General features: G+C 40.9%; 2 protein-coding genes across 3 annotated transcripts in view; both read left to right on the top strand.

The window, feature by feature from the left end:
- Positions 1-14,815, top strand: part of LOC125242522 (myosin heavy chain 95F) — a 72,875-nt gene that overhangs the window by 3,887 nt on the left and 54,173 nt on the right. The gene's annotated exons all lie outside the window — the stretch shown is intronic.
- On the top strand, positions 4,724-5,377 carry LOC125242523 (myophilin-like). Its single transcript, XM_048151272.1, has one exon. It carries the CDS (start codon positions 4,768-4,770, stop codon positions 5,329-5,331), a length of 564 nt encoding a protein of 187 aa, XP_048007229.1. The 5' UTR covers positions 4,724-4,767; the 3' UTR covers positions 5,332-5,377.

The following is a 14,815-nucleotide window of genomic DNA, read 5'->3' as shown; positions in this document are numbered from 1 at the left end:
ACCTGCTTCAGACAAGTGTCCTAATCTCCTATGGATTAAGTCCATTGGGACAGTCGAAACAACGTGAGCATTCGCTGTCTCTTGCCTAGAGTGCAAGAGCTTAGAAGACTCCTCCTCAAAGGTGTGTCGTCCTTGAGCCTTATATTTATACAAACCATTATCCTTCGAAGCGATTATGATTGGATTGCCAGTGACTTTAACATTATCAAAGACTTTACAATGATCCTTATCGAAAACAACAGTGTAACCTCTATTAGTGATTTGGCTTACAGACAAAAGATTACTTGAAAGGTCCGGCACATGGAGGACATTGGTCAAACTAACATTAGAGCAAAAAGGGACCCTACCAGTACAATTACTATGTAATTTACTACCATTAGCAATTAAAATGGTTGAATTTTTACCTATAGGATCTTCCAGTAGCTTCCTGTCAGAAACCATATGTTGAGAGGCACCACTGTCAACCACAAAATCGTGGCTGCTGTCGCCTCTGCTGCAAACCATGGCCGATGCTAGCATTGTGTGGTTTTCCCCATTCTTCAGCTCCTTCTGGCGTTTGAAGCAGCGCTTAATTGTATGTCCGCTCTTCTTGCAAAATTGACAAAACATAGGTGATGATGATTTCTTCTTCTTGTACCCGAGGTAAGCCTTCAAACCTTCCTGATCACTCGCATTCCGTCGGTGTTCTTCTTGTAGCAACCTTGTTCGCACAACTTCCACCGATAGTTTACTTGTCAGACAGGCGGTCTCCAGGCCGGATACTAGGTTGTCGAACTCCTGTGGCAAACCGCTGAGCAGGATCTCCGCAACCACTTCATCCTCTATTTTCTTGTCTATATCAGAAAGCTGTTGAACCAGCCGCATAACAGCCTCAACATAGTCAGACATATTGCCGTATTCATTATATTCAATTTTGTGAAGTTGCCGCAATAAGAGAACTTTCCTGTAGAGGCCCTTAGACTCAAAGGCGTCGGAAAGCTTCTTCCATGCATCCTTTGCAGACGTGGCATCTCTTACATATTGATATAGGGACGGCTTGATCGTCAAACATATCTTGGCCAAAGCGCGGCTGTCGTGGGTCTTGTCAGTGTCTGTTCCATCCACACAACCCCAAAGACCATCTGGGGTTAGTAACATCTTCATTGCAAACTTCCAGTTTGAATAATTCTGTAAGCCATCAAGCTTCTCGACGGGAATGTGCCCGCCATTATGCTCGTTCTGTGAGTTTGACATCGTGACAATTTATTTGTTGAGTGCAATTGGGTTACATGCCATGAGGGACTGACATAACCTCAAAAAGTTAATTGACGTTTGAAAGTGAACAGCGTACCTTTCTTGGTTTCTTGAATCCGCCTCGCAGCATGATCTTCTGGGCTAATAACCTGATAAAGGCAGAAGCGAGCCCTGGTGGAAACGTGATGACGGCATGAAGCGAAGGCGATATGTATTCAATTAAATAAAAACGTTTTGAGCACTCAACAAATTGTTTTATTTATTCCATATAAATAACGATACAATTTGCTTACATCCTTTAAGGATGTATCACGATTAAACTTCACATAATAGATTTAAAAATTAGACTAGAACTAAAATCGGCCATTGCAGAGCTCAGATAAAAAGGAAGAGACAAAGCCGGAAGAGAAAGCCAGTCTAGAACTGTCAAAAATATTGGTATTGCCAGTACAATTATGAAAAGGGTATATTACACGTTTTCCAATAGTTATCAATAAAATTATAGGATAATTTCAGGCATTCGTATTCTTTGATTTTATCGGGTTCGCTATTTTTGATTATCTTATATTGATTATCGCCGTACTCGGATGTCTTTTGTCCATATTGGTGACATAGCATATGATTCACCTAAATGTTTTAGTTTGCCTACAGTTAATGAATAAACATCATAAAGACACTAAGGTTTTTGAAACCGGTAAATAGGACCATTATGCCATGTTAAGTATTCTTATTAGATTTTGTGCTAATAAAGAATCTTTATCATTACCTACTCAATTTCATCACAGGTAGACACTACCTACAGTTGGTGTACTAAAATAAATTCATAAGTATTTATAATTTTTATTATGTTTTTGTAGTTTTGTACTCCAAAGTCAATATAGCAATTGCATTTTTTTAGTGTGGGTATGGTATTGTGATGCACTTTTGTGCAAAGGTAATTACTTATACAATATGGATTTACCCAGGTTTGAAGTTAAGCGACACAATTACAATACTAGTGTTATTCATTGTGGTAAATACAACCATAGGTATTATTACTTGTTACACTTTGTTATAGTTACAGAGTAATTTGAATAGATAACTTGAATGACAAGTTCATATTTCTCTCCGTTTTCATGTAAAAGGCACATTCTCTTGTTGCCTTTATATTGTATATTTTATCAACTTGAGTATTTGGCTCTGTACATGCCTCCACAAGGTCTGGAATACCATTGTTCACAAACACATACACAATGAGCTGAACGAACAGGACAAGGTGATAGACAGCCCGCCTGCTTTCGGCCAGGCATCCCTACAATACATCTACATATACATACATAAACTCATGCCTGTTTGCCCAAAAGGGGTCGACAAATCACAAGAAATCGCTCAAGTTTCAGTGCTGTAGCAGTTAACGGGTTGAACAAAAACAAATGGGAAACTGCGTTACAAATTTTGGACACCTCTTTTCTGCATTAGTATTGTAAATAACCATTATTATCTTTGTGTTGCTCCTATCTGCATTATTTCAATAATTCTTTCATTTATTGATTGCTATCGTAAACTTGATTGGCCTATCTGTATTATGTACAAAAGGCAATGCAAAATTTTAATCAGTAAACTAAAAATATGTGTCTTATTTATCAGGGCAAAATGATAGTGCAAATGCTTTGTGCTAAACATTGTGCTAGCTTTGATAGTATTTACCAGATCCCAATGAAAATATATTTAAGTACAGTCAACCAATTGGAACCCTAGCCACTCTACAACCATGTCAAAATGACAAGCAGTAAGAGATTTCTTACAATCTGATTTATATTGTCTCTATGACCTATTATATATTCTGTGCTATGACATAGTTCTACAGTGGCCTAGGGTTTCAATTGGTTGACTGTACATAATGTAGCTTATCTGAGTACAAAAAAATATATTAGATTTTATTGGTAAACTGATAAAATATGCCTTTGAACACCTTTTATTATTTACATCTTGATTATTATGTAGATATTTTTGTGAGGTGCAATCCATGCAACTATATGTATGTATTGTAGGTATCATATGTCTGTATTTAGTCCATTTTTAGGGTTCCGTAGTCAACTAGGAACCCTTATAGTTTCGCCATGTCTGTCTGTCCGTCCATCCGTGAAAAGCTGAAATTTGGTACCAATATGTATATCAATCACGCCAACAAAGTGCAAAAATAAAAAATGGAAAAAAATGTTTTATTAGGGTACCCCCCCTACATGTAAAGTGGGGGCTGATATTTTTTTTCATTCCAACCCCAACGTGTGATATATTGTTGGATAGGTATTTAAAAATTATTAAGGGTTTACTAAGATTGTTTTTAGATAATATTCATATTTTCGGGAATAATCGCTCCTAAAGGAAAAAAAAAGTGCGTCCCCCCCCCTCTAACTTTTGAACCATATGTTTAAAAAATATGAAAAAAAATCACAAAAGTAGAACTTTATAAAGACTTTCTAGGAAAATTGTTTTGAACTTGATAGGTTCAGTAGTTTTTGAGAAAAATACGGAAAACTACGGAACCCTACACTGAGCGTGGCGCGACACGCTCTTGGCCGGTTTTTTAAAATTTAATGTCACATTAAATACAGTTGATAGGAATAAAGCTGATATGTGTGATGTGTGACCCACCCATTGAAGGTTCCATAATCCATACAAACTCAACTTGTTCTTTTATACAAAATTTATGATTTTTACCTTTTCTTGTAGAGTAAGACCATATATTGCCAAATGTCACATTCTATGTCAACACAATATGTACACTTAATTTGTGACATAACTAATTTAAAAAAAATTGCTAGTGACAATACCTATACCTACAGCTGTCCTTTTGTGTTGTGTACACAGGTATACTATACATTTTTGTATCATTTCTATTTTCCAATATCACATCATACATGTTTTTGTTTCTCATTGGGAACTCATTTATGATACCTAAGCCACAATAGGTAGATAAGGGACCATCCCCACTCAGGCGACGCATGTCCTGAGACTTGGAACGGGCATCATCTTTATTCCTATCAACTGTATTTAATGAGACATTAAATTAAAAAAATGGACTAAATACAGACGTATGATGATAAAATATGAACGTGAGTAGGTATAGTTTATGTCACCGTTGATAGAATGGTAAATCAAAGTGCATGGCTGGATAATTCTTTGACTTACGATATCCTTGAAATTCCCGACTGATTAAGAATTCCCGTATGTAGAAATGTGTAGCTTTATTAAAAAAATAAGATTATTTGGTGTTTGGTAAAGAATTTATTGACCTACTCTATAAATTCTTCGAATTATCCTAATAAAATAATATCTAGGTGATGACTTCATACATTCAGTTACTTATTGATTTTATTCAACTCATCGATCATATAATTATAGGAATAAACGTTTTCTTATCAATATTACCGCAGTAATAAAACGACTTCAATTCGTGAAACAAGTGATAATCGTTATCGAGCGTATCGCACCGATATCGACATATCATAAGGACGCTCAGTGGATCCTTGTCTGCAAAGCTAACAACACATCATGGCAGAGAACCGCGCGGGGAAAGCTGGCATCAACGCCGACGCCCAGGCCAGGATCAACAGCAAGTACAACGATGACGTAGCTCGCGAGACCCTTGAGTGGGTCCGGGTCCTCACCGGTCAGCCCGCCAACACCTCCGGCGACGTAGATAACCTCTACAATGTCCTTAAAGACGGTACCCTGCTCTGTAAGTTAGTCAACGCCATCCAAGAGGGCTCCGTCAAAAAGATCAACCAGTCTACCATGGCATTCAAGTGCATGGAGAACATAAACGCCTTCTTGGAAGCGGCGAAGAAGCTGGGAGTACCTCCACAAGAAACTTTCCAGACCATCGACTTGTGGGAGAGGCAGAACCTGTACTCTGTCGTGATCTGCCTGCAGTCTTTGGGAAGGAAAGCCGGTAACTACGGGAAGCCCTCGATCGGGCCAAAGGAAGCCGACAGGAACGTGCGGGAGTTTAGCGAGGAGCAGCTCAAGGCCGGCCAGAACGTCATCTCCCTGCAGTACGGCACCAACAAAGGCCAGCAGACTGGCATCTCTTTCGGAGGCAGGCGGCAAATATAAACGCCTATTTACGCATACGATTAATAAACTTGTTATACTTTTCTAATGTAGTATTTTTATTTCATTACAAGGTGTGCCATGTAGATTATAAATACAGTGGAATGCGTAATAATTTCTGATTGATTAGATAAGGTTAGCGCTAAAGTTTTAGTGCAGCTGCGCGGTCGATTTATGACTTGCCTAGTAAATACTTACCTGAGATAACATGCAGTCTTAATTAGCATGTTGCATCGCAAACCTATTAGTTAAAGTGCCGCGGCATTTAATAAGCCTAGAGGGGGATACCCCCATTTGCCAGAATTTCATTTGCCATAATTTTATTTGCCATCCTATTCAACAATCATAATATTGTTTCTCATAACATCTTATGCCATAATCATTGTTTACTATATTAATCTAGTGCCAGAAACTTTGTTTCCCATAAAGTCAGTTTCCATAATTTCATTTGTCAGAATCATCGAAATCCGTAATTACCACATTCCATACCATCATTTGTCATACAAATTAGCGTCCAGAAAAGTCAATTTCCATAATGTGCTTTGGCAGAATCGAAAACTACTATATTAGGTACTAGAAGGACTAGAGAATGAAACTGCTATCAGAAAGTAGGTTAGGTTAGGTTAGAACTGTGACCCCTGGAAAATGAAACTGCTATCAGAAAGTAGGTTAGAACTGTGAACCTCTGGAAAAGGAAACTGCTTGAAAAGTAGGTTAGGTTAGGTTAGAACTGTGACCCCCGGAAAATGAAAATACTATCAGACAGTAGATTAGGTTAGGTTAGAACTGCGACCCCCTGGAAAATGAAACTGCTATCAGAAAGTAGGTTAGGTTAGGTTAGAACTGTGACCCCTGGAGAATGAAACTGCTGGAAAAGTAGGTTAGGTTAGGTTAGAACTGTGACCCCTGGAAAATGAAATTGCTATCAGAAAGTAGGTTAGGTTAGGTAATAATATGGGCAACAATTAATATGGCAATAATTGCTTATGGCGTTTGAATATTCTATGAAACCATATTATTGCACGTAATAATATGGCTAACAAATAGTATGGCATTGTATGATTATGGAAGGTAATATTTGGATAAACAACGAGTATGACATATGATTTTTATGGTAAACAAATCATTCGGGCAAATGAAATTCAGGCAAGTTAGATTCGGGCAAATGAATATTATGTTAAATGACTGTCGGGCAAACAATAGACAACCGCCTAGAGGATTCAGTTTGGCACTCGATAATAGATAATGGTAGATAAGGTGCACGATTGCATTTCCATTATGTACATACTTAGAAATGAGTATTGGATCAATAAATACTTAGCAACGAGGTCAAATGTTTCAAAGCATGCTATACCTAAAGAAAAGGCCGGTCTAGACCTGCGAACAATTGAACATGAGACTAAACACGTAAACCTAGGAAGTAGCTGTTATCGTTTCTATTTTGAAACACTACTTGTGTTACGTTTATCGGCACTAAAAGCTAAATACCTGACACCTGGCTAAGTGATCACCCAACCTTGAATGGAACGAGATAGCGTGGCCATTTCTCCGTGACCATCACCTTTAGCAAATGTCGAGGGGAGAATTTGTGACGTCACATCCTAAATATTGATCTAACGTTGGCTTGCACGATGATAAGATGTAATTTTAATTGCTTGCCAACCTTTGCCGAGTCCAAGACTTGAGCAAACCAATATAAATTCATCCTCGATACGTATAGTTGTTATAGGTCTCAAGTTATAGTTCGCCAACTTAGTCAACTCTACGGCGCTCGCGAATACAGTCAGGGTATGACCGGTATCACCTGCCGCCAGGTACAGCGAGCTAACCGAGAATTTATGATTAAGTGCTGACCAATGTTAGTACGCAACTTGTACCTACGTGTGCTTACAGTTTTTAATATCATCTAATTCATTTATACGTAATATGAAAAACTGTAGCGGTTTTTGTATAGAAATTTTCCTGTTATCCCATTTTGTGAGACACTGTGAGAATGGAGACCTATATAGATGGCCTATCTGGAAGACCGAAATTTGATGAATCGATTCTATCGGTCTTGCTTGCATAGTTGAGATAAAGAGACGAACGAGGAGGTTTGCGGTAGGCCCTCTTATAGGGACTCGGAAGGTCAAGTTTAAATGAATTCAATTGGGTGTCGGTGTCAACGAATGCAAGTCCTGTTTTATAGGTACTTCGCTACTATTACTCTTTTAACTCTTGACTGAGTCACAGGATAATTGGAGCAATTACACGAGACCTTCGTTTATGAAATGAATGCTGACTGTTCGCTCCAATTTAACACTACAGGCAGTCCTTCTTGAATGCTTTATTTATTTTGCTTCTTAGGTTAAGCTTTTTATAATATGAATATAAAAGTAAAATACAAAAACACATACAAAACAATATAAAAAACATATAAACACATTATAAAAAACCTAACCTAGGGTGCCGCCAGCAGCGGGGCAGGGCCCAAGCTGCCGGTGGTTAGGGCTGCAGAGAGAGGAACCGTCGGACTATCCGCGCCGTGTCCAAGATCACCGCCTTCTGCATCTGGCCCTTGATCCAGCCACCTAGCGAGAGTCTCTTAAGATGTTGGTCGAGACTCTTCGCTATGAGACCGTTCGCTGAAACGACTATCGGAACAATGATCGTTGAATCAACATCCCACATGGCGGTTATCTCGTGAGCCAAGTCTAGGTACTTACTGGACTTGTCCTTCTCGGCTTTCACGAGATTCTCATCATGGGGGATGGTGATGTCAACGAGCACGGCCCGGCGTTGCGGTCGATCTATTATCACAATGTCTGGCTTATTGGCTACAATAGTCCTGTCAGTGATAATAGATCGATCCCAATAGAGCGTGGCACGACCATTTTCAAGAACTGGCGCAGGCAAGTACTTGTAGTACGGTACTTCGCGGTCCACAAGGCCGTATTGAAGAGCAAGTTGCTGGTGAATAATCCTGGCTACGAGATTATGCCTGTGCAGGTACTCGCCGTTAGCAAGATGAGAACAACCGGAAATGATATGCCTGAGTGACTCTCCGGGACGGCGGCATGCCCGACAAATGTCGACCGTACCGTCCTTCAGGATATTTATTTATTTATTTTATTTATTTATTCCAAGAAAAAATTCACAGCATTACAGCTTATACTTATAGGCCAATGCGCTGTAAAATTGAAATATTATGTTAAAATAAGCAAAAAGTATAAGCACACACACAAAACAAGCATTATTAAAAAGATAGCTCACAGAAACGTATAAAATAGGAGCGAAGTTGTCTAAATCTATCATTAAACAAATCGCATTCTGGTGCAACGTTTAAAAATTGATTTAAAAGAGCCCGTGAATAAAATAAAGGAGAGTGTTGGTGCGTCACAGTTCGGGCCACGTTCTCCGCAAGAAGACGATGGTTGCGGCTACGTAAGTAGTTATCGGGAACAAATAGGCTACACGTTCTATTAACCAGGTCAGAGCAATCTGAATCTCCTCTTAAAATCTGACAAGTAAAGGACAACAAGTTAGAAATACGTCTAATCTCTAGGGAGTTGAAACCTAACATACCAAGTAAGTATTTGGTGGGGTAGAGAAAAGGGAAATAACCATATGTTTTTTTATACAAAAAACGAAGAAATGCTTTCTGAACTTTTTCGAGGAGCAATATATATAGTTTTTCATGAGGGTTCCAGATCATCGAGGCCGATTCTATTTTACTCCTAACTAAAGCCGTATACAATAACTGCAATACTTTAGGGTTATTGAATTTTTTCGTGTTACGGAGGATGAAACCCAGTCTTTTATAGCAATCTGACACAAGAGATGTTATGTGCTGATGAAAAGTAAGCTTGTGATCAAAAATAATACCAAGGTCTTTAATTGAGTTTACACGGGTGAGCGGATTATGATCTAACAAATAAGTGGTGGCAATGGGAGAGACAGAGCGACTAAATGACATGACGCTGCATTTGGAAGGATTGAACAGTAATTTGTTGTCTTTGCTCCAACAGAGAAGTGCGTTGATATCTGCCTGTAAGAGGTTGCAGTCTGTAGTGTCGTTAATGCAGCGGATAAGTTTCAAGTCGTCGGCATAGAGTAAATGATGAGAGTGCTGAATCACTTTGTCGAGATCGTTGATCATCAGAGTAAAGAGAAGAGGGCCAAGAATAGAGCCTTGACTAACTCCAGAACGGGTATGGTACGGGGAAGACACGTAGCAGCCGTGTCGCACAAACTGTTGACGGTCTTTGAAGTAATCAGCAAATAACCGTAAAAGTTTTGGAGTGAAGCCAAAAGCAGCTAGTTTTTTTAAAAGAATATCATTGTCTACTCGATCAAAAGCTTTTTGAAAATCAAAATATATGACATCTACTTGTGAACCTTTATCTAAGCAATAGGAAATAAAGTCCGTTAGGGATAATAAATTACTGTTTACTGACCGTTTGGGACGAAAACCATGTTGAAAATCAGACAGGTATGGATTAATTTGGGCATAAATTTTTCGATGTAATATCGATTCGAAGACTTTGGGTAGACATGATAAAATTGCTATGGGACGGTAATTTTCGGCTTCCGAAGGATATATTTCCGGTAGTTGTTCGTCATCATAACTTCGTCCGCAATTGCACAGGCAAAACCCTCGGTTTCTCCGAAGAGGTCCCCGAATCGTAACCAGTTCACCGATGCGAGCAGGTCTACATCGGGTCCCGTGAGGGCCTTGTAGAACCGCCCGTGTAGCTGCTTGCTCTCCCATACCGCCTTGCGGTCCGCAGTACTTAGTACCACAGGTTTGCGCAAGTTCTCTTTCGCCAAGGAGAGCGGCGTGAGGTTTCCGTCAACTGCCACCACATCACGATGCATCCCACACTCGTTGTTAAGGAAGTAATTCCTGAGATTGTACACCTCACGGTTGTGGAGATCTTTGGCGTTTAGGAAGCCTCGACCTCCGCACTTCCGTGGGATGTACAATCTCATAACAGACGAGCGCGGGTCACGCGGGTGTAACATACGATGTGGTGTAAGCAGTGAACGGACCCTCCGATCCAGGGCGTCCAGCTCAGTCTGGGTCCACCGTAGTATGCCAAAGGAGTATGTGAGTAGAGGCATTACCCAGGCGTTAAAGGCGCGCACTTTGTTGCCTCCTGACAAAAGACTGTTAAGGACTTTTGTGAGCCGACTGAAAAAGCGCTCCTTCACCGACCGTCTAATGCCAACATCCTCAATACCCAACGACTGTGACATACCAAGGTACTTATAGGTTTCTGATTCAGAGATAGATCTGAACGACATCGTCTCAGAAAGTTGTAAATTTTCTGAATTTACAACCTCCCCCGCTGTACATGCATAACCGCACACTTATCGACACCAAACTCCATTCTGATGGCGGTACTGAAAACTTCTGTGGTTTTCAATAGCACCATCAGGTCTTGGGTGTTCGGTGCAAATAGTTTGAGATCGTCCATGTACAGAAGGTGAGAGATGACTTCACCCTCTCTCCGAAGCCGGCAACCTAGCCCAGAATCCTTCAGCAGCGTGCTGAGGGGATTCAGAGCTAGGCAGAACCATAATGGACTCAGACTGTCACCCTGGAATATTCCTCGCTCAATCCTTATGAAGTCCTGCGGGCCAGTGGGGTCATCTCTGCCTCCTGGTTGACGAAGGACTGGTCCACTGCCTCATACATGCAGCCAGGAAGGATATTAAAGCTGCATCAAGTTTATACAGCTCCAATACCCTTCTCAGCCATGAATGAGGCACCGAATCATAGGCCTTCTTATAGTCAATCCAAGCGGCCGAGATGGCTCCCCTGTTCCGCCGAACTTGTTGGCAGATGGTCATGTCTATGAGGAGGAGCTCTTTAGTACCACGGGACCCAACCCTACATCCATTTTGAGCGGGAGCCAGAATGTTGTTAGCGACAATATGCGCGTTAATTTTTGCTCTCAAAATGGATGTAAGGAGCTTGTAAAGTGTAGGCAAGCACGTAATGGGTCTGTAGTTTTTTTGCTTCCGTGGTACTACCGGACTTATAGAGCAGGAAAGTAACACCAGTTGTTAGGGAAGGTGGGAGAGAACCAAGATCGAGGGCTTGTTGAAATTGCGTTGCCAAACGCGAGTGCGAGCATCGAAACCATTTTAGCCAGAAGTTGTGCAATCCGTCCGGTCCAGGACTTTTCCAGTTCTGGGCCGTACGGGTAGCACAACTTACGTCGTCGGGGCTGATGGTGATAGCCCCCATAGGCTCGATGTTCTCGCACTCATGTTCGACAACGGTCATCCACTCGCCCTCCGTGTGCTCAACGGGCACCGACCAGATGCTACGCCAGAAATCAGACATGGCAGTAGCATCCGGTAGCCGCACGTCGGACACACGAGGGTCGGTTTCCTCCCACCTTCGGTATACTTTCCTTTGGTCGCTTTGAAAAAGACGATTCTGCTGGAATCGGTCCACACGCTTTCTGTAGCGGCGAATACGGCTTGCCCATGCATAGACTTTCTGCTTCAGGAAGTCGATGCGCTCTGTGACATTGGCCAAATAGTCGCGGGGCCTGATGCCCGTCCCCGCGAACGCCTGGTTCACAAAGCGCATTACTCGGGGGCGATTATTACCCCTCTGAAGCAGATCAGCTTTGCAATGAGAGTCCTAAACGAGTTGATACGACGCTCGATCCGTACTTGCCATGCAGGGACACCTCCGGCGGTCCTAGTTGCACGGTCAGCGTCCGGAAACTTGACTCGAGCAACACGGCACGCCGCGATGGCCCCGCAGTACATGATCGAGTGTGTATCATCTAGATCTTTACTAGTCCGCATATATGGATCTAGTAAAGCATTTAAGGCTCCTATTAGCGCTAGATTGCGTCTATTCATGGGCAGACGTGGTAATCGTGGCCTAGGGTTGTTTGTGGAGCGATACTGCGTAATCGCCTCTTCCAAAGACCTCCTCAGTTGCTCATTGGCAGGCTCACTCTCGCTCTGACTCGCGAAGTCCCCGCCGTCGTTACCGGAATCAACCCGCGGCGCATCCGGTGCCAGGTCGGGTTCGGGCACGGCATCATCCAACCGCTTTGACCGCTGAATGACGCGCACCTGATCCGATAGTCGCTGCTCCGATACGGTGGTGGTGGGTTCAAGCGTCTGAAACAGAAGCAGCATTCTTGGACGATACGCTGACAGCCTAGTTCCCCCCTCTGTAGCCCCATAGTACGCTCGCATGACGTTCTCGTTCATCAACTGAGACCATCTCATGCGGCGCACTACACCACCGGCAGCGGGAGCCGTGGGCGGGGCAGGATGCTTTATTATTGTTATATTTATTTTTGTATAAAAAATCGTAGTGTTAAGGAAAAATCCCAAGTCTACTTTAGTACAATATTGAGCTTGTACTCTGGACTTTACCCACAACCATTAAATTAATCTACCAATGAATGTAACATTTTTTTGTGAACTATGAAACATGTCGTTAAAAAATAATTATATAAAAACTAAACAAATTAATATGTCTGGTTCTTGACCCTTTATTACTTATGACGTCTACAGTTAAATTGTTGTTACACTTATGATTCTTATGTTATTAGTTGCGAACGAAACTAGTTGATATTTTCTTTGTCACATTAGTGTTATATATTATACTTACGTAGAATAATAATTAACAGAGCATAAAATATGTTTTATCACATCTCTACGCCCATCACCGGCCGCAGGTTTAGCCTAAAGTAACGCTTTTTGGGTATGTTTTTTCGATGACTTCCGTCCACTTTTCCGAGGCTGCAGACTCTGCAGAGTCGAGGGTCGACGAAACAATACTGAACACTCATGCCAAAATACCTCTCAAAACATTTTGGTGGTTACTCCACCTCGTTAAAAATTGAATGTCTTCAATCATTCATTGCTATCCGTTTATCTTATTAGTCAAATGTCCAAATGAGTTATTTACCTAGGCCGTCGGGCACCGATGACGTCATACATAAACAAAGCCCTAATTTTCCGTGACGGCCGTGTCAGCACCCCTGCCGGAAGCGATGGTCACGCGTCGGTTGCCGACGGAAGCACGGATATCCCCGTGTCTATGGGACAATTGCTCCATACGGCTGCGTACGCGCCGCGCCGTGCTCCCGCGTGTACATATTCATATTATTTTTGTTATTGCGTTGATATCTGTCTCTAGGCAAAATCTTATAGGTGGGTTGTCTTTGGCATTCCTAAATGGCCTTTAGATGGCTTTCTGTCTTTCGCTTTGTAGGATTAATTCATATTACGAATTAGGATTTATTTACATTCAGTGCGAATCGATTCCGATATTTCAGAAAAGTGACGACCAGATTTCAGTAACTATTTTTTGCAAGATCGTCAGTATATTTTCCTTACCTCTGCCTCTTCTTCATATCGTTATCTTGGCCTTTGTTCGTCTGATGCTTTCTTACTTACTTTCTTCCACTTTACACGGTCCTGGGAATTATATTAACCCCTAATGTCCCTAAACTAAGATATATTGAGCTACCTAGTGACAATAGAGATGTTCATTTAATCAGTGCCTTGCTTCAGTCAGCTAGCTAACATATCGGCCAGTGGGTCAAATACTTTATGAATACTTCAGCCACTGCTTATTGTCTAGTTGTATTTATCTCTAGGCTAGTATCGTAACATAAAATATAGTCTGGAAATACATAAGTCGTCCCTGACTAACCGGTTAGCTTGTGCCATTACCTTGAACCATAAAATAACGCTTTTACCTCAACGTGTAACAATTGCTTCGTCATTTACTCTAGAGATAAGTTTTCTGAACATCATAAAATTGTAAAATACAGTGCAAAATATACTTCTTTTACCTCAATGGCAATCTTAAGTCAATAAGTACGAATACTTATGGAATAATGAACGCTATAAGCACTGGGTACATTAATTTCTTAGATCGTATATTATTATGTATGAAGTAAGTTAGTCTACGCCTATCAAAATGTTAAAAAGGTTTTTTTAAGCCATTATTATTTTAATTTTTATCCTATCATTGCTGCAGTGAAAGTGTTCACATATTCGCAGTCTCATGCCAACTTCTGTATATTACTGACACTTTGATGACGATGATACAGCAAAAGCGACATAATACGCGTAATGAAATAACCTTATGGCTTAGAAAGTTGTAATATTTCAGCAATTTGCTTGCCGGGACAGTTGCGCAACTTTTAACAGTGGGCATTAAGTGGTTTATTCATGTGTGAATTAAAACGTCCATTTCTTGTTTAAGATAATGCACGAGAAAGTCCTTTTGAGGTGCTGACATATCTATATTTCAGAGAGAGAGATAGACATAATTCTTGTTTTGTTAGTAAAACAAGAATAGTTGGAAACTGGCCATGATTTATCTTGTTGGATGGTCCTGTCACCAATTCCGTTTTCACTTGCAGTTTTCTCTAAAGTCATTCAGTAAGTATTCTTTTCTAAACTCAAATAAATATCAGGCAAAGGTTAGTTACCAACTTAATAATCTGCA

Source organism: Leguminivora glycinivorella, chromosome 3 (genome assembly GCF_023078275.1).
Source record: "Leguminivora glycinivorella isolate SPB_JAAS2020 chromosome 3, LegGlyc_1.1, whole genome shotgun sequence".
NCBI classification, from domain to species: Eukaryota; Metazoa; Arthropoda; class Insecta; order Lepidoptera; family Tortricidae; genus Leguminivora; species Leguminivora glycinivorella.
Note: the sequence above shows the minus strand (reverse complement) of the source record. Positions and strands in the feature narration are given on the sequence as shown.